At 40.9% G+C, this 20,619-nt stretch overlaps 2 protein-coding genes across 6 annotated transcripts in view; both read right to left on the reverse strand.

Annotated features, from left to right (window-relative positions):
- The window catches only part of LOC136657626 (serine/threonine-protein kinase WNK1-like), a 128,616-nt gene that overhangs the window by 44,190 nt on the left and 63,807 nt on the right, over window positions 1-20,619 (reverse strand). For all 5 annotated transcript variants that reach the window (XM_066634578.1, XM_066634577.1, XM_066634575.1 and 2 more), the window contains exons 6-10: window positions 18,687-18,906; window positions 14,164-14,500; window positions 13,209-13,396; window positions 2,575-2,658; window positions 1,801-1,944 (exon numbers count right to left, since the gene is read on the reverse strand). In XM_066634578.1, coding sequence (XP_066490675.1) covers window positions 1,801-1,944; window positions 2,575-2,658; window positions 13,209-13,396; window positions 14,164-14,500; window positions 18,687-18,906 — 973 coding nt within the window. The remainder of the gene's footprint in view (window positions 1-1,800; window positions 1,945-2,574; window positions 2,659-13,208; window positions 13,397-14,163; window positions 14,501-18,686; window positions 18,907-20,619) is intronic.
- LOC136657016 (uncharacterized) lies at window positions 6,061-7,419 on the reverse strand. Its single transcript, XM_066633580.1, has one exon. It carries the CDS (start codon window positions 7,417-7,419, stop codon window positions 6,061-6,063), a length of 1,359 nt encoding a protein of 452 aa, XP_066489677.1.

The raw sequence follows: 20,619 nt of genomic DNA on the forward strand, positions 1-20,619 counted from the left end.
ATCCAACGTTCCAGCACTGATGCAGCCACAATGCAACATTAAGATAAAGTTCAATGTCTTCCCACTTCATGTGCTGCTTTTCCTCACGTGAATACATGTATCACGCAGTGGTGTAGCTAATGATAGTGTAGCCTGGTGCCAAGTTCAAAGTGTTGCCCGGGTGTGATGTCACAACCAGAAGTGACATCACGCCCAGGCTTTTTAAACAGTGAAAATTGGGAGGAACCCTCCTCTTCCTCCCAGCAACTCACCACGCACTTGCTCTAATGTCTCCCCCCAGTCAGTGGCATAGCTAAGGCATATATCTGCTACCTGGGGTCAAAGAAGATTTTGTAGCCCCCCTGCATGTCAAAATCAAATTTAATTAAGTAAATAAATAAAAAGTTATTGGTTCCATGCTGTATCATAACAACATCTCATTGGCACTCAGAATAACCAGTCTCGTAGGTCAGTTTGGAGTTAAGCAAATCCACTTTTTGTTCCACAAGGCAGTTGTGTTTTCATTTTCTGGTTAATTGACCATAACTTTTGATAGGATACAGATATTCCAGTGAAGTTTGTTGCATTGCATTCTGCATTAAATTACCTTTCCGATGAAATATACCATGATGGTATTATTCATACATACCAAGATTTTCACAATTTTGGTCACTAGTGTCAAGCTCAGCTTGTTGCCCCCCTAAAGGATGCCTGGTGCAACTGCTACCCCCTGCACCCCCTTAGCTACGCCACTGGTATCACGTAGATACTCGTCTAAAAAAGGAGAAACGTCTTCGAATAAATCAAGTGTAAATCATCTCCTTGTCTTATATGCAGGTCACTTAGGGGTCAGGGTTGTTCAGACACAGGAGAAGCTCAGAAGAGAGCAAGAGGGCAATGCAGAGGTAATTAGAAAGCAATCAATCTCCATAGCAACGAGGCTGCAAGCTGCAGCTAAACCTTTTCATTCCTCCTGAGAAAAAGTTAGCCAGGGCTGAAGGCTTCCATTAAAGCCAAGCAAGTCTCATTCTCTTTAGCAGACCCTTCTGCACCCTCGTTCCATTTTGCAAATATTTGGCAGAGATCTGGTTTTTTAAACCCCAGGATACAATCCTTATTTCCATCTGAAACAAAGTCCAAGGCTACAATTCAGTGTGCCATTACTTAAGAACACCACCCATGGAAAGCAATGGGGTCTACTTCTGAGCAAATTAGGTTGCAACTATGAGTGGCTGTGCTTGCTTAAGGTCATTCCTTGTTGCTTGCCTCTTCACTGTGAAATAAATTGCACACTCCCAGTTTTGTGTTGTAAGTTGTATGTTATATGTAGAAACATATTAACACACCAGGAACTTTAAAGAAGGATTTGATTAATGGTTCTGCTGGTATGTTGTTTACAGTGCACTCACTCCAATAGAAAAAGATTGTGAAGACCTGAATTTTAAAAGTTAATGAACAAAAATGTATTTTATGATCCTTTACTATGTTTAATACATTTAGAGACTGTACAGTTCTGGTAGGTCATTTTTCAGGATCTGGCCTCAGGTAAAATCAGACAAAATTATAGTCAGACAGCCCCCTAAGTTGAATTCCTAACTTATCCAAGGGTCATTAAAAATTCTACGATTCTTGGCTCAAAACCCACCCTTGACCTATCTGTGAGATTGACTTATAGGCAAGTATCTACAGTGTATTCTCACCATGCTCTTCTAAACACCACATTTCCAATTAAATCTATAAGCAGTTTGACATCTGAGTGAAAGGGGACTTGGTTGTCAAAATTCAGGAAATCCAAATAGGAGTTCTCTTTTTGCACTTTACCTGTGTCCCAGCTGTTATCTGAGGCATAGGCATTATTTGTGCTTGTTGTGTAATGGTTTGTGATGGGGTAGTTCCACTGGCAACCGATGGCTGTTGAACTTGGTATTGCCCAGTCTGCTGGGAAGAGGCTGGCTGCTGGGTACTCTGTCAGAAGAAATAAAGCAGATTATTCTCTGGGTAAAAAGACACTTGGTAACAGTTTCAGTTGCCTGGTATTTTGCAATTGCTTGTTCTGTTCAGAATACATTGGGTATGCAGTCTAACACTGTTTTGTTTTCAGACTGGCTGATAGTTAAGTTCAGTACTGTAACACCAACTGTGGCACTTCTTGAAGTATAACCGAAAATTGACATACCCTACTGCAAGTACAAAAATTCTAGAAAAAACAGAACACAAGTATAGAAAAATCAGTAGCATGTACTCAGTTATGAACTAATTTCAGGGAGAAAAAAGCATCCAAGATAAAATTCTTTAAAAGACAAATATTGTATCCAAACTTGAGATTCCATGTGCCATCTTGTTGTACAAGATGAACATTAATTGTAATAGGGGATTGATTTCTACAACCAATTATTTTCTACATACGTATTGCTGAGGATGGAAATATATAAACAAAGCCAAAGAAATCATAACCACCTGTACTGAGTTAATAGGAAACTCAACCTGTACTTTAACTACCTTAGTCAAAGGTAAACTATGAAAAATGGCATACAAAGCACCAGTTGGCTGACCTATGCCAGTCTACAAAACTATATGGATCACAGTTACTTTTACCGGCTGGCTCTGCTGCACAAGCTGGGATGATGTGCCCACCGATGAGCCACTTGAAGCTGGCTGCCCTGGCATCTGTGACTGGGTCTAAAGGAAACAGACACAACTAGAATTAGACCATTTACCAACTTCTATTCTGAACTTAAGGACCTGAAGGAGAAAGACGTACTGCACAAATTCTCAGAAAATTTAGCATAGGAGTATCTGATATAAATACTCCACATAAAGTACAACACTCGAACACACAACACACTTTCGGAATGTTTTCAAAACAGCAGTTTGCTGGATTTACACAGCTTTTGTGGATTTGCACAATTCTAATTTCTCCATAAGGAATTCCTGTCACACCAGTCACTTCATTCTGTAGAACTGATGAAAGTTCTTCATCAAGGTATGCTAACAACCAGAAGCTACAGAAAATGCTGAACTCTCGTTAGATTTAATACAGGCACTCAGCAACAAACAGAACCAAAAAGTTCAACTTATTAGATCTAGATGTTCTAGCAAAATCTAGGCCAATACTAATTTCAACTAGGTAAGCAACATAACTGAAGTCAATCCTTAAACTCTAAATAGAAATGACTCAAAGCTAACAGCAGAATTGGGCTGAAGTTAGAGAGCAAGCATCCAAAGCCGGAAGAATTTGCAACTAACAACTTCCAATTTTGAATGAGTAAGCAAGTAAAAAGCTGAGAATGGATGGTAAAACATTCAAATTGCAATGGCAATGACCACCTTGGCAGCATCATTCCCATCAGAGTGAAATATGCAATAGCTTTATGTCTATTTATAATGGAAAATGGCATGTACAAAGAGGAAAAGGCTTGCAATACAACAGTGACATAGATGAATAAAATTTCTAGCATTTGCAAGCTGTACAAATAGGAAGAAAATTGTTTCAGTTTCTGTAGTTAGCAAAATAGCAGGTGATTCCCCTTTACAGAGTTGAAAATGTTTCATTGTAGTTGTACCCTGTAAGAGCATTTCATAGTTACTCAAAACGGGGGGGGGGGGGGGGAAGATCCGCTGTCTTGAGAATTTAACCATCTCTTGAAATAAAACGCATGGTGCATTCTGAGAAATTTGGAAACCCCTTTCTTTTAAATGTTTCAGTGGACTTTATGTTCCAGATTCAATGTATTGTTAGTAACCAAGCAGAAGGTAAACTCTGCAAGTAACTCACAGGTTATATCATTTTTTTTCAAGCTTGCAATTATCTCCATGGCACAGAAAATTCCTGAATCCCAGAAATTCCCCAAACAGCTATTTTAGAAAACCAGGTGAAATAGCAAAAAGGCAAAAGTCTCCATGATCTTCACCAAAACAAGGTGGGTGGAGAAAAATGAAGGCATCTTTTATTCCACTAATTTTGATTATATTACTTAAATGCTGCTTTCAATGCAAAGTAGAATTTAGCTTTCAAAAAAATGTTTGCTTCTAAAACTTTACCTATAATAAATATTTGCCATTTACATAGACTCTAAAAAGTTTTCAACTGCTTCACATACATTCTCAGTTATATTTACAACAGCCCTGCAAGATAGCCAGGAATATCACCCCAAATTGCAGTTGAATGGCCGAGGGAGAAAGGTGGCAACTTGCCTCAACAGCCTCGCTAGTTTATGGCTGAGGTGAAATTTAAACCAGGAACTTCCCAATACTCTTGGTGACTATACACCTTACATCATATTGCTGGAATAAAATTCACCTTCCATGTTTGGAAATAAGTGGCGCTGCCAACATAATTTTGCTTCGCTTTCCCTCACACTAACAATCTGTCCCTTGATCTATCTCTATGGGGTACTATGGTCTAACTGACCCAATGGTGGCACTAGTTTATGCCCATGAAAAGACATAGGTTGATAGATATTAATTCAGAATAAGCTCTTCAGAATCTCAAAGTACATTTGTACAAGTAATTTTTAAGACGTTTACTATTAAGAGAAAACCCTAACCTAAAGTCTTCATTAGCTACTTTACAAAACTTCATACCCTGTACACACTCTCTCTCGTTTCTGGACCTTCTTCTGATGCATTTTGTATTAGCTTCTTATTTCCTTCCAAAACAGAACTTTAGCACCTTAATCTTAATCACTTCTTTGGAAGTGCACCACACTGATGTTAATGAAATATTGAGACAATATTTCAATGTATATTACATAAGAACAGCCCCGCTGGATCAGGCCATAAGCCCATCTAGTCCAGCTTCCTGTATCTCGCAGCGGCCCACCAAATGCCCCAGGGAGCACACCAGATAACAAGAGACCTCATCCTGGTGCCTTCCCTTGCATCTGGCATTCTGACATAGCCCATTTCTAAAATCAAGAGGTTGCACATACACATCATGGCTTGTAACCTGTAATGGATTTTACCTCCAGAAACTTGTCCAATCCCCTTTTAAAGGTGTCCAGGCAAAACGCCATCACCACAACCTGCGGCAAGGAGTTCCACAGACCAACCACATGCTGAGTAAAGAAATCTTTTCTTTTGTCTGTTCTAACTCTCCCAACACTCAATTTTAGTGGATGTCCCCTAGTCCTGGTGTTGTGTGAGAGGGTAAAGAGCATCTCTCTATTCACTCTGTCCATCCCCTGCATAATTTTATAAATACTGTTTATAAACAACATGAACAGTGTTTATGACAGTGGAAATAGTGTACCTCAAAGGGTGTGTACAAAAGATATTTAGGACATTGATTTCCCGATGATATCATCTAAGCATTTTAGTGGCAGCTTTTTAAAGCCCTTTGGTGGTTTGATAAAGTCTCAGTTATGCTACAGACATTCACTTCTTCTGCCTTGCTACAGTTTTTGATCAAACAGGTTTTGTATTTTTTGTAATTCTCCAAAGACCAACAGACCTGCTCAACCAAAGACCATATGCATTAACCAACAAACAGTTCTGCTGAAGGGCCACTTTGCCAAGGGAGAGGAGCAATGGGCCAACTCCCCCTTCACATGGTGTCCTACCTTAACTCCAAATAGCCTCCTACCAAGTCCCATTGCTCTGCAAGTACACCAACAATTCCCATTTTAGAAATTGGGGGCACATATTTGAGTCAGGGACTTCCACTTGCTGACATCAACAGTGAGACAAATAAGCAAACGCTATTATACCATGTGCAAATCTGATCATCTGTACAAAGCATCAAGTCTCAGAAACTATCTGTGCCAAAAAGGGATATATTCAGTAACATTAATAATGCTAAATTCCACCTACTACATCTTCAGACTCTGAATGTCACTCACCTGAGCATCCAAAGTGAGCATCAGATAAGTTAAAAAAAGTTTTCAAAGAGTGTTAAAGGAGTAGCATTCATTACCATACAAGACAAAGCCAATGTTTTGCCCATGATCAACACACTACATACACTGATGACATGGGAAGGGTAAAAGGAGGGAGAAACCTAATAAGGCAGACAATAGTGGTTTCACCACTGCACACATTTTTGGAAATGTACAATTCTATCTCCAAATTGGTGTATTTGGGTTAGGAGAGGTGGGGTACTAGAAAAAGGTCACAACTATAAAGGAATGTTGTGCTGTGGTTAAGGAACACACTACACCCCCAATAAATTTTTGAAGCATTTGTTCCTATAACCTGAGGATAGAGCGCTGATGGTCCTGATGAAGCCAGTGTCGAGAAAACCTGTTGCGATGAAGTTCCCTGTGGGAAGTGGACGAAGATCTGTGAATCTTGAAATACCTTCTGAGTTAGCTGAGCAGCAGGCAGAGACAAGTCTGAACCATATGTTGCAGAGATCCCACTGGGAGGAGGAGACAAAAAGTCACCGGTATCTGAGGAAGTCAATTGTGAGGAGTCACTGGAGTATCCTGGGCTACCTTCTGGCCAACTCTGTAAAAAAGAACTGCCTCTAGGCACCATGAACTCAGGACCTAGGTAGTTACACTGTTCCTCTGTCACAGGCTGAAGGCGACCAGGCTGTCCAGTTGTTTGAGAGGACTCTTCCTGATTAAAATCTGTGGAACCTCGGCGATTTCTATGAACACGCTGGGGTATGACTGCACCCTCTCCTGGAGCTATACTGGGTGCTTGAACATGGAACTCAAATATGCAGCTTGTTCGACTATCCGCATTATGAGTAAGCACAGCAGGTGCAGAATGTGGGACAAATACTGGGTGAAAATTCATCTGTGTAGGATCTGCACTCAACGGTGCTGACATGCTAGACAGTGGATTCATTCCAGAATCCAGTCTCAGGTTCTGAATTTGTCTTGCCAGAAAAGTCTGCCCTGTTTGACACTCAAAAGTAGAACTCGAAAGAGGGCTACCTTGCAAATTCCTTTGTTCAGCAACTGTCTGCAAATGTTGCTCTGTCCCATGGGAATTATGGGAGATCATTTCATAGTGTTCTGGCAATTGAGGTCGGTAATGCACACCCATTAAATATACTCCTTCTTGAGTCAACATGCATTTGGCATCCTCTGAAGGTGCTTGTCCAGGTCCATAATCACCAAACACTTGAGCCGAATCAAAAACAGGGTTGGTCGGCATATGTTCTCCAGTGGATTTATGAACTGTGGTGCCCAATGTCACCAGTGCCTCTGGTGTCCAAGTTGTTGGACTACCAGCAGGCAGAAGTAAACTCTGACCAGTCTTGAACAAAGGTTGGAAGTGGCAGGTCTGAGCCTCAAGGATGGAAGTGCTCTTGCGCCGCTGAGAAATGGCCAGCCTCGAAGGGCAGATGGGTGGTGGTGAGAAAGACACTGGCCGTTCATGAACGGTTGGAAAAAATACTTGGGAATCTGGAAGTGTTGGGGTTCCCCCACATGGATGCATCATGGACTGAGGCTGTATTGACATGAACAAGACAAGTAATTCATACATTATAGAAGCATATTAGCAAGTTCAGCCCAATAGGCAGCTCTCTTTATTAACCTTATAGAATGGCTACGCCTAGTTCATGGTCAACACACGAAATGCTTTGAAGTGTTATAAATATCCATTAAATACATCCATGGCAGGTATAGGTGCATATAAGAGGATTTGCTTTTGTTAGAAGCTGCTTTTCCATTCAGCCCTCTCCTCCCACTGATGTAGTTATGTCTTAGTACATACTATGTATTTTGCTATCAAGTTCCTCAAAATAGTTAATTGAGGAAGAAATTCTGCTTTGATTCCAGAACAGAATTCAGCAAAAGGAATAAGTTCCACTCCTTCAAAAACCTGTTGACCTCACAAAGATTGAAAAGATCCAATTTTACTACCAATGGATACCATCTGTTAAGGTTTGTATATTAGTGTACCAGAGTGAAATTCAATGCTGTAAACCATACAAAATTCCCATCAGTGGGATAAGCTATAGCTCCCATATAAAACATAAAAAGTGCTGTCATTCACCTTATTCGCCCAGAGAATAATTATTTAGATCACTGCATTAATAATTTCATTCATATTCTTTAAAAAAGCAGCAGCAAACTCTCATATGACACAGTACAGAGAACAAGGACCAGTCCTGCACACTCTGTGAACTGAAACAAGGTGTTTTTCTGTGCTCTTGGAAACTGATTCTAACTTCTGCTCTAATGGACTATCTTCTGTTCGCTTGAATCAGAAGTGATGCAAATTTATACAAATTCCATTATTCTCCTAAAGGAGGAGTATGACTCAAAAGCTACTGCAAAGCTCTTACATGAATTTTGATGCTTTTAATTTTTACAAGATAGTTTGCCCTGGAGACCAAGGGCATAATCCTATCCAATTTTCCAGAGCCAATGCACCTGTGCCAATGGGGTGTAAGCTGCATCTTGAGGTGGGGGGCAGTCATGAAGGCCTCCTCAATATAAGAGAACATCTGTTCGCTTACCTCAGGGCTCTACTGCAGGTGCATCGGCTCTGGAAAGTTGTATAGGATTGGGCCCTGACTGCTATTAACCCCATGAATTAATAACTTGCTATAGTGCAACCAAGCTGAACATATCCTAGCCAAAAAAAGGGGAGAAGACTTGAAAGCTAGCCAGTGCTGCACAAATTTTCAAATATTTTGGCATCAACTGAGAAAACACAGAAGAAAAGACCTAGAGCAGGGGCGTCAAACTCATTTCATCTTGGGGGGCCACATTGGATTTATGGCACCTGCTGAGGGCCAAACTCCAAATGTGGCACCCAGAAGTGACCTGAGCTTCCGGTGACATCACTTCCTGTTTCTTTAAAAAGCTGAGGCTTCCCCCTCGCTCTGCTACCTCCCCCCACCCCATTCTACCACAAAGCATCCCCTGGCTCCAACCCCCACCCCACGGCGCCTCCTGCACTCAGATCCCCTCTGGCTGCGACCGGAGCCCGGGTGAGCTCCGGCCATGGCCAGAGGGAGTTGCAGGACTGGGGACGCCGCACACTGCACCTCCGGCGCTCAGACCCCCTCTGGCCGCGACCGGAGCCCGGGCGAGCTCTGGCTGCAGCCAGAGGGTGGTGCAGGGCCAGGGATGCAGCGCATGGCGCCTCCAGCGCTCAGACCACCTCTGCCTGCAACCAGAGCCCAGGTGAGCTCTGGCCGCGGCCAGAGGGAGGTGCAGGGCCGGGGACACTGCGAATGTCGCCTCCAGCCCTCAGAATGACATTCTGGGGCCCCATAACGCCATGAAAGGTCATTTCCGGGTGTTCCGAAAACCTGGAAGTGACCCTTGAAGGTGTTCTGGGGCTTCAGAACGTAACTCTGAGGGTTGGGGGTGCTGTGTGCCACGTTCCCAGCCCTCAGAATTTTCCTCCAGCCACGGTCGGAGTAGAGCTCCAGTGGTAGTCAGAACGAGTGCGGGTGACCAGAGCTCTAAGTCATGGGGGCCACCCCAAATGGCTCTGCGGGCCGGATCCGGACCACGGGCCATATCTTTGACACCCCTGACTTAGAGTGCTAGAGAAGGCAGCAGAGGTAGGACAGAAAGCAAGAACTATACAGATGCACAGGCAGCTGGCCTTCTAAAAGTCTTTCAGTTTTTGACTGATACCAATTACTCATTTTAAGAAGCCTGTCTCCATAATGCTCAGGACTAGGAACTTGTTTCCTCCCTGCCCCTTAAATGCAACTACCATCCACACACAGATATACCATTTGATCAATGTCAGAGTTACAGTCAGCAATGTATACAACATAGAATTTGAAGATTTACAACTTACTACTCAGAGATCAAAGTAGTGGAGAACAGATTGTTCAATAATACAAAACTAGAACGGAACTGCAGACCATTCCTTTAACTTTCATGATACATTTGACCCTTTCCTTAAAGCTTCAAAACTCCCAGCTTTTGGGGGGGGGGCGGGGGGGAAGAAGTCAGTTTTCCAGTAGCACAGGGTAAAAACAACCCTTTTCACTTATTGAATAATATTAAGGATGAAGCAAGGATGTATTTAGTGGTGACTTATCTTCAATGTGCCAGAAGGCATATAGTGACATACAGAGTTGACAAAGAGGGAAGGCAGGCTGGAGCGCCGGTAGCTGCGTGGAGAGGCGGTGTGCATGGGCAGGACACTCTCCAGGGCTTTGGAAAGTTTTTCACCAAAGGATTCCTCAGGAGCAGTCCGAAGGTAGGAAGGAGAAAGAGGTGCAGACAACGCTGATGGTGGAGTGGAAGGAGCACTGAGAGGGGCATGGGAGAGGGGAGGTAAAGAAAGAGGGGAAGCACAAACTGACATGCTACAGCCACGTCGAGGCTAAGGAAGGAAACAAAAAGAAGTGAACACAAACCACATGACTAATGAGCTGGAATTGAGGGAGACACATTCATGACAATGGTCAACATGGACCAAAACACATACGGGGGGGGGGGAGGTATGAAGCAACTTGATTAACAACATCACATACTGGAAAGAGGATGTGCACACCTCAGAGGACTGCAGGTTTTCCTTTGACAGGCAAATTCCACTAGTGCCAAGTCTCCTACTACAAACAGTTTGCAAATACAGGCAAGCAACAAGGGCATATTCTGCTCTTTGTATCCTGGCTCCATCAAAACACGTCAAAGTGGTTTCTAGTCTCAAGAAACCTGGTGTCAAAAGGCCATAGAAGTCTGAGCCCCAGCAGACGCTTACCATGGTTTGGGACAAACAACATGGTGTATGCACAGGAGGACTTCTTTTAAATTTTAGTCTTTCAGGTATTTTTGCTGACACACCATACATTTCTTTCTAGACTGAACAGTCTACTTAAAGAATTTGCAGAATGCCTTTAGGTGTTTTATTCTGCTAAGGATTACAGGACATCAAGAATCACCCATATCATAAATTGCAGAACAATTTAAAACTTAATTACAAAAATTGTTTTTAAAATTAGACTGTCTTCTAGGAGAACATTTTGTTAGATAAGACAGTTATTACAATCTTCCAATACCGCAAGAGGTCACTGATTTTTTAATTTGTTCAATCACCTACATTCCTTTAAAAAAGCCAAAACTAAGAAGTTCATATGTCTTCTAGCAGCCAGGTCATTTTTTTGGAAAAGTCTGCCCTGCTTCTCCAGGTATTCTCCCTCCCCTCCCTCCCTGAGAGCGCAATCAAAATTAGATTTCCAGAAAAGTGCAGATCAAAGTTTTTCTGGAAGTCTTTGATTCTTTATACAAACCTAGCCTGCTCAGAACTATTAGCACATTCCCCAAATATTAGCCATGATTATTCAACCCTGAAGCAAGGCATGTGAAGATTGCTTAATAGGGTTATTGATCCAAGCCATGTCCTTGAACTAAAACACAGTAACTAAATCAAAGTGAGCCAAGTTATAGAAAAAAATCTAGAATGCCTTGTTTGATCATGGGTTTAAAGGGGCACAAGACTTCATAAGTGCATTTGAACAAAATAGAAAGGTGTTCCTGTTTGGCAAAATGTTACTGGAGGAAAAATCTTGCTCATTTTTACAATGTGACTTACAGCAATATAGAGCCACAAGAATAACTTCAAGATTACCAAACCAAAAATATGCATCCTCTGGGATGTTATCTGAAGATCAGGTACATTTTTGCCTATCCAGATAGGTTTAGTAAAAAGATTAACCAGAAGAGGTTTTCCAGAAAACTCTCAAATTCAGCTCTGAAAACATACTAGAAAAGGATACCAAATAAAGGATAACACAAATGAACACATGAAGTGGAAAGGTATTTGTGCCCATGAGCAATTAAATGCAAGCTATAAATAAACGGGAACATAAAAGTGGGATCATTTAGAACTGCAGTGTTTGCATGCAGCATTCTATAATGGTTAAGAATCCTTACCTTCTCTAGCTGTAATTAAAATAGTACACAACACATTCGAACACTCAAATTTTTCTTAAAGACTCATCATGAATTTTCCATTAGAAATTCCTTCACAGCTCTCATTGCACCTATAGCTCAACCATGTGAAAAGCCAGACAACATTCCTTGGATTTATATAAGCAATATGAAATGGATGGAATGTTGCTGCCAGTACTTGTTGCACTCTCACACCAAAAATCAGCTACACAAATTCATGAGATGCACTCTCTCTCAGCTGGAGTAGTCAAAATGAGAGAAAGAGGCTCTGTCCAGACAACACACTAAACCGGGGTGCCAAACACGTTTCATATAGTGGGCTGAACAGCATTCATGGCCCCTGCTGAGGGCCAGAATTGACATTATTAAGCAGGAAGTGACAACATTAAGGAAATGATGGCCAGAAATAAGCACTTTTTTCTCACAACTCATTAGCTGCAAATAACAAAAGGGAAAATATGCAAATCTTGTTCATAATTTCAAGATATGAGAGCACCCAATTATCTTGCTGGAAGACCCCAATTATAAAAGACCCATGGGCCTTTTGTTTGACACCCATGCACTAAACCATGATTTAATTACAGTGCAGTGCAACGCTGGCAAACCTCAAGTTCATGCACTCCTTGAGCATGAAGGAGATAGCTTACTACTTACATTGGTGGTTTAGAATACCCAGGAATCAAACCTACCAAATCCCAGATTATTCTAACCAAACAAGCCAGGATGCAAGGCTAGTCAGAACAAGTTGGAATTTGCCTGCTATGAAAATCAAAACTAATATCTGCTACTTCTAAACCATCAAGTAAAAAAACTTCTTCCCTGTTCACACACAAAGGACACACAAGCAACGCACTGTCGTCACTCAAAGCCATGGGTTTAGTGTGATGTCAGAACCTGGCCAGAAACATTTTACATCCTTAAGATATTTTAGCCTACTTTTCCAGCCCAAAGTAGTTTACAGCACAGTTAGCTTGTATATATAATCAAAATGCAATTAAAATTTTAAAAAGGTACAAAAGCTAAACAATTTTTAAAATTACCTTTTAAAACAGGTTTAATTACCTTTAAAAACCTTTTAAAAAAGGTTTACAACATTGGTCACATTCATGTTCCTGAACCTTTAAAGCCATGGTTTGGAGGATTAGAAATGTGTGCTTATGCATGCTCCTCCTTTCCTTCCATTGTGTGCTCCACTGAACTGAACACTTCCTGATATATACATGCACACAACAGGTTTAGACTGGAAACATGGCATTTTTAATACAGCCATTTTCTATATATATTCTGTCTATCCACTCTTGCATCCAAACCTCAGACTATAATTCTTTTAAGTCTGCACAAAATTAGGAATAAGAAGCAGAGATCTATGCAATATGTGCTCTTCTATTTCAGCTTTGTGCTCACCACTGCAGATGTCTGGTATCCTCCCGGCTGTTGTGACTGTGACTGGCCAACAGGAACTGCATAACCTGGAGCTGGAACTGTTGGTATAGTTTGTTCATGCTGGGAACCATAGGAAGCAGTCTGCTGGCTACTCACACATGATTCAGTAAAGACTGATGATCCTTGACCACTGTCAACTGTGCCATCGGCTGTGAAGATCACAAAAGAATGAGTTTTTAGACTGCATCACAAGCTTGTGATCTCATGCTATCAACTTCCAAACAGAAATTACTTGAGTTTCCACACAATTAAGGGCAAATAGGTTCTATTAAATAACTGCTATGGACACACACTCCCAAATCCTATACTAGCAAACCCCAGAATCTGTGCTCATTTAGAATATTTTTACAAGAACTAGTGGTAAAGAAGATGTGTGTCAGGATAACAGAGGCAAAAACTAGTAGCCTCAGAAATTCTACTTCCTACATTAAGTTCCAGCCATAACACCTTTTATTTCTATGATCATGCCTACACATTGGTTCTATTTTAAGCCAAAACGACTTTGAAACTATCTTTTTTTAGATAAAGAAAGCCTTAAATCAGACATAGTACCAGACTTTCAACTCCAAGCACCATACTACAATGAATATAAGCAGTTGTGGCAAAAGCATCACAACATTCTTTTCGCAACGGTAAAGACACAAGCTTCTCCATTTGGGGAGAACACACATACTAAGGCAAGCTATAACATCCTCCAGCACAGGACAAACCTAAAAGCAAAACTTTTAAAGAGGTTTGTTTTCCCAAAAATGAAAGCACCTTTCTTTAAGATCATACATTATTTCCTTTCTCTATCTCACTCACACACCAATCTTGTTTCCTCTCAAATAAAACCAGATGCATCGCAACACATCCAAACACTGGGACAGTAAAAAAAAAATAACACAACAAACCTACAAGTACAGGCGTTACTTACACAAGACTGAAATGTTGGGTTGCTGGTATTGCAATTGTTGATGTTGATCAGCCTCTGGCTCCTCAGGCTCTACTTGTGTAGAAACCGAAGTTGAACTAGTAGGGATGACAATGGTGCCAGTGGCAGGTGTGGGATGTTTTGTTCCTTGCTGGGTTACACCTGCTTGCAACTGCTGCTCTATCTGTTGCTTCCGGTTGATCTCTTCTTGCTTTCTTTTCTCTTGCTCTTCTCTCACCAGCTGCCGCTGCTCCCTCTTCCGCTTGATCAAGGACACTCTGTCCTTTATGGCTTTCGCCATTGTCTTGTGATCTCCTTCACAGACATACCCAGACTCAACCTGAAAAGTGAACATTGCCAATAATTATACAACCTGGTGTTTGCGGACTAGGACAACTGCTCAAATGTGCTTAGATAAGGCATTTTTGAGAAAAACTGGACAAACCACTGGTTTTGGTATGGATTTAGGTATGCCGAAATAGATTCTGTTTAGCAGGCTGCCTTGTGAAGTTAAAAACCATCAAAAAACAAAATGGCCACTAACTAAACACGCTGATGTCCAAAACTTCTATAAGATTTTTTCCCCTATTACTATGTTTTCAGAACCCACTAATACAATTAACCTGCTAGGGAAAGAATATACACTTTTTAGAATAAATTTTTTTGAACAAAATTTTCTTTTCAAATGCATTGTAAAAGTTGAAGGTTGGATTAACATGTTCTGGATTACAAGGTTAAACAATTTCTGTCCTAAAATATGCAAACATATTTAATCAAGTATCACAGTTCTGCAGAAAAAGAAGTCTGCAAGTTATACAATGATTTAGTGCAGGGGTGTCCAAACTTTTTGGCAGGAGGGCCACATCATCTCTGACACTGTGTCAGGGGCCAGGGGAAAAAAGAATTTACATTTAAAATTTGAATAAATTTACATAAATGAATATATTAGAGATGGAACATATTAATGAATGAAGGTCTTGCAATAGCTCAAGGCCTATAAAAGGCCTTGCACAAAGCAAGGCCAGCCTTTCCTTTGCTGCCGCTGCTGCATCACAGATGTGAAACAGCGAGCAATGCAGGGAACCCTCATCCCACAGTGCAAGCAAGAGGTCGAAGAGTTGGCTATCATGCTGAGAGCAGTTGCATCAGGCCAGTGCGGGCTCCAGCAAAACTCCAGAGAGCCAGAGGCTCACTGGAGGCTCCCTGAGGGCCTGATTAGGAGTCCTCGAGGGCCGCAAGTGGCCCAAGGGCCGGGTTTGGGCACCACTGATTTAGTGTGATGAAAAAGCATACTGTGGAAGGTACTGCAGATACTCAAGTATAAGTTGGGCTCACAGAGAAGTGAAAGGCAGGTTTTGAGTCAATATTTTATTTGGAATTTTCTATGACCCTCAGATAAGTCAGGGGTTAAACTTGGGGGGGGGGTGTCTGACTATCATTTTGTCTGATTTCACCTGAGGCCAGATTCTAAAAAATAGTCTACCAGTAATTGTTACCTAAGAACTGTACAATCTCTAATTTAGTAAAATTATAGTAAAAGATCATAAAATACATTTTTGTTCATTAACTTTTTAAATTTTGATCTTCACAACCGTTTTGTAAACACTATCAGACTAAGTGCACTGTAAACAACACACCAATAGAACCATTAAACAAATTCTTCTTTAAGGTGCCTGGTGTGTTAAGCCAGAGGCTCTACATATAACACACAACATGTAACACATAATTGGGAATGTGCAATTCATTTCACAGTGGAAAGACAAGCAACAAGGAAAGAGCGTGAGCAAGTGCAGCTACACATAACTGCAATACTATTTACTCGGAACTAGACACCATTGCTTTCCATGGATATTTTTCTTAAATAATGATCCACTGAATTGTAGCCTTGGACATTGTTTCAAACGGAGGTTGGTGGTTAAAAAAAAAAATCAGACCTCTGCCAAACATTTGCAAAACGGAAGGAGGGTGCAGTAGGGTTTCCTAAAGAAATGAGGCTTGCTTGATTTAAATGTAAGACTTGAGACCTGGCTTGTTTTTTTCCTCAGGAGGAGAATAAAAGGTTAACTTTGGCTGCAGCTTTGCCCTGGATGGGTTGCAATGGAGACAAATAGCCCTCTAATTATCTCTGCATTGTCCTTTTGCTTCCTGCCACTTGTTCCCACAGCTCTGACCACTGAGTAACCTCACAAACAAGGCAAGGAGATGATCTAAGCTTGATATATTGGCATAAATTTCTCACCTTACCTTAGGGGTGAGTATCTATAGTAGCTGTGAGCCACAGTTCAGGTAAGTGAAAGCAGAATGGTTTGAGAAGCCAAAGAAATACCTCACATATACATTAGAAACAGCTACAGACTAGAACCCAGCGTATCTGGTTGTAGTAAAATGAAATGGTCCAGTTTCAGAACAAGTTTGAAAATATTAAAGTTAAGCATGGGGAGTATTCAACAACTAGTGATGACAATTTCATATGAATGTTAAGAAATCCATTTCCATATGAATGTTAAGAAATCAATTTTGCATATTCAAGGCCTATCAAGATGGTGCCAAGCCTCATAAACTTGACTTGGATAATTCTGTCTACTCAATTTTTATTTTGTAGAATGGTCATCACATTAAAATCTGCAGCAGAGTGTCTACATGTTATAATATCTGTTTTCTAAATATTGTCATGTCAGTTGTGTCCATTTATTATATTGGCCTGTTTATGTTCTGTGGGCACCAGAAGGGCACTGTGGGCAGATATTGCATGCCATTCTGGAGGATGAGCAAATGAACAAGTCCCTAGTAGTGTAGCTGACATTACTTTGTCCTGTAAGGTACAGCCCAAGTAGGAACAGGAATAGAATTGGCATCGAAGTTTGTACTAGGGCCTGGCTCTTGTGTTTGTGTCTTTGTTTTTGGTGGTGAGTAGCCTTTTAAGATTAAGAAAATATATGTAAGCATAGACAAGTCTACTACCCAAAACCTGAAAGACAGGAATCCCATTGTCCAGGACAAGCTGTAGGATACTGATGATACACCTGAATGGTTTTAGCTAGAAGTTGAAGGTGACAACAAGTGATGTTGTATCATTTTCACTTCTGGGGCTGTTCTGCAAGTTGTGTCACTGGCATTCCTGAGTCAAATATTCATACAATATTCCTGAGACTCAATGGATTAACCAATTTTCCATCTTTATCCATGTTGGATAAAGCTGGTTCAAGTGAGGGCTCACAGATGTACTGTGGGAACAGTACATCTCATTTATGGTGAAATGCATGCTTTACAGAAAATGAGGCCTTTGACAGAGAAAAATTGACTTTTGCTTTCATTGAGTTGTATTTGCTGCATAGTTTGTCCTTTTCCTTGTGTTGAAAAAGCACAAGCTTTAATCTCCATTTTGTCTCAAGAAAACCAACCATTCTCAGTATTGTGAGGGTGGCACATAACAGTGATCCCAGAAACTGCTTTGAGAAACCCTTATCTTACCTCTCCCTTTGGAATGTGCAGGATGTGCTTCTCAGGAAACCTTGATGTCAATGTGTTTTCTTCTTGATGCTCCTAGCTCTGAAGGAGTGCTAACATTTATTGGCAATGAGAAACAGACTGTTTTGGAGTAATGCCTCACATGAATGCTTTCTGCTGCTATCTTTATTTCCTTATGCTGTAAGAACTGCTGGACTCCTAGGGGTCAGATGCACTGGGCGCTCAGTGCAGTGCCGCTTTAATAAACCCAACACAATTTTCTATCTCCAGCCTTGGGTTGCCTAATTAATTTCTCTGACACATTCAACAAATTTCCAGAGTCATGCTCCCAGTGATTGGAACTGAAAACTTCATCTGCCAATACATTTTAACATGTATAATGACTGAACAAAGTCAAAAATAAAATCTGACTGATTTTTTTTTATTTTGTTGTTTAGGCATGGATTTATGTGAGTGAGTGCGTGACTCACTCCCTTCCATTACTGAGAAGATTCCTTCTGCAGCCTCCAGAAAACAAGAATGGAAGGAAATGAATCTCCATTCCAAAAGGCATTCCAATCCTCACACACTGGACAAGAGGGTACAGCAAACAACCCTCATCCCTTCTTCTACTCCAATTCCCCCTAAAGTCATAAAGCAGGAGGGGAAATAAGTGAATGGAGCTCTGGTTGACTATGCCCAAAAGGCCACTAGAAACACCCAGTTACTGGCAGGACACAGATTAAACCATTTCTACCCAATGTTGCATATATGCAACAGGGATCAAATGTGTATACCTTTGGACTAGGCAGAAATGGGTTAATAAGATAAGAAAACAAAAAAGAATCACAGGAAAAATGTATGCAATGGCAAGAGCAAGTGAGAGAAAGACACTGAAAGAGAAGCACAGGCAGAATGGAAAGGCAAATAGCCACAAGCTATCCCTGAAGTTCTCTACAGCACAGCTTCTTTTTAAGGGTTCATTTTTATGTCAGCAACCAAAGTGCAAATAGGCTGAGATGTACCTAAGCCCAAGAGTCATTCAAGCTCTACAGACACATAATCTCCACATTACCCACCATTTCCTGTGCTACATCCTCTGGGACATCTCTCTCCAGATCAAACGAAAATTCTATCGCTTCATTGTCCTTGTATTTGCCCTTAAGTTTTTTAATGTCTTCAATTCGTAACCAGAGCTTGATAGCAATTTTCTCTCCATCATCTTCTTCTGCTAGCTCCACTCGCACACCAGTCTCTTCCTGGAAGAACGCATGATTCAAAAGGTCCTTGATGGCATACCTGGACATAACAAAAAGCATACACACAAATGAACAACTGGATAAACAGAAAAATCTCTTTTAGGTTCCTTCTAACAGCACAATACACATAGTCTTATTACGCATATTTTATTAATTACATTTTATGTTGTACATTTCAACAATTTTGTCCTTCAAATAAAACATTTCTTTCACTTAATGGAATACCAAAGATTGAGAGCATCTATGGATACATGAGAATACATATCTATTTTCATACTATATGTACAGAATACGTATTCCATTTTCAAAACAACTTCATAATTTAATACATACACTGATAAAAGTCTAAGCTGTCAATGTAACATCTCCATGAAACTGTTGGAAGAGGTCATCTGGAAGCTTGAACTGAGCTGCTAAATGTGTAGAAAACACTTGGTTCTACCTCTCATTTCCATCAACCGATCTTAGAGACACAGTGGAAGCCCTGAACTCATTTCCTGAGACAGTTCTGGTCTGAATAAGGACAAGCAAATTGAACCTTAATCCATTCAAGACAGAAGGGTGCTGGGCTGGAAGTCTACTGTACTAACCTGGGAGATAGCATGCAATTTGTTTTAGAATGGATTGCACTGCCCTTTGAGGACCAAGTTGGCAGTACTCCTGGATCCAGCAATAATTCTGGATGCTGAAGTATCACAGACTGCAAGCTGTGCTTATTGCCAGATTCAACTGGTACACCAGCTGTGTCCCTACTTAAAGAAGGGAGACTTCACCCCACTGGGCACATGCACACTAGCCACAGACTTTACTAAAGCAATGTGCTGTGTGGGAGACAGTTCTGAAGATCGCTCAGAAACTTCAGCTGGTACAGCACGCAGTGTCTCAGTTGCTGATAGGAACTCAGCAGTAGGACAGAGTAAAAACCAATTTTGAATCAGCTGCACTGATTCATTAATGAGCCTAATTCAGTGTGCTGGTTTAAAGCCCTACGTGGTAAGATAGTTGTCACACAAGTCTAGCCTGAGCTTTACAATCAGCTTCACAAGCACTGTGCTCATCACCAACATGAGTTCACCTGGTGGAAACCCTGGGCAGGGTTGGTTTCCTTTAACCCTAAAATTCTCTCCCCAACAGAAAGAATGATCATGAGACCCATATATTGTTTTAAAACAGGTGGCTAAGACTTTTTATTCTGTGAGGCTTTGTTATTTTCATCTGAATTTTAAATTGCTGATGTTTTTACTTTAAACTATTTTACTGTTCCGGCTTCTTAAAATTGTTTTATTGTATTGCATACCATGGTTTAGGGAGCTAAGGTGCAATGTAGGCAGCGGAAGAAATTCAAAAATTCTGCTGATTTCCAAACATTTAAACAAAACATTGCCAATATGGCTCTGCCTCACCAACAGTCCATTTCTTTACATGAACAAAAATTAGAGGGCTGTGTCCCTTTTACTAAGTTAACCAACTTGAAACAGACTCAAGGATTCCTACTTGTACCGAGTCTAATAAGGTGTTTGTTTTTTTTGGTGGAATGTTTGATTTGAACTCTGAATGGTTAGTAGAAACATGAACATCTTCCTGTTCTGATGGGATTCACATGTACTGAGCTTTCTGAGATCATGCTTACAAAACAGAACTGGTTTCATCATCATCATCATCAAGAATACTTGCATACCATTTTTCGCGCATTGGATCACTGAGAAATTCCATGCTACAGTACATACTATAGAGTACTTGCAGGGCTTGATTT

The sequence above is a fragment of the Tiliqua scincoides genome, chromosome 7, assembly GCF_035046505.1.
Source record: "Tiliqua scincoides isolate rTilSci1 chromosome 7, rTilSci1.hap2, whole genome shotgun sequence".
In the NCBI taxonomy this organism is placed as follows: Eukaryota; Metazoa; Chordata; class Lepidosauria; order Squamata; family Scincidae; genus Tiliqua; species Tiliqua scincoides.

What these genes read in the sequence shown, in the direction of transcription:
- LOC136657016 (XM_066633580.1), bottom strand. Translation starts at nt 7,419, where the DNA reads ATGTATGAATTACTTGTCTTGTTCATGTCAATACAGCCTCAGTCCATG.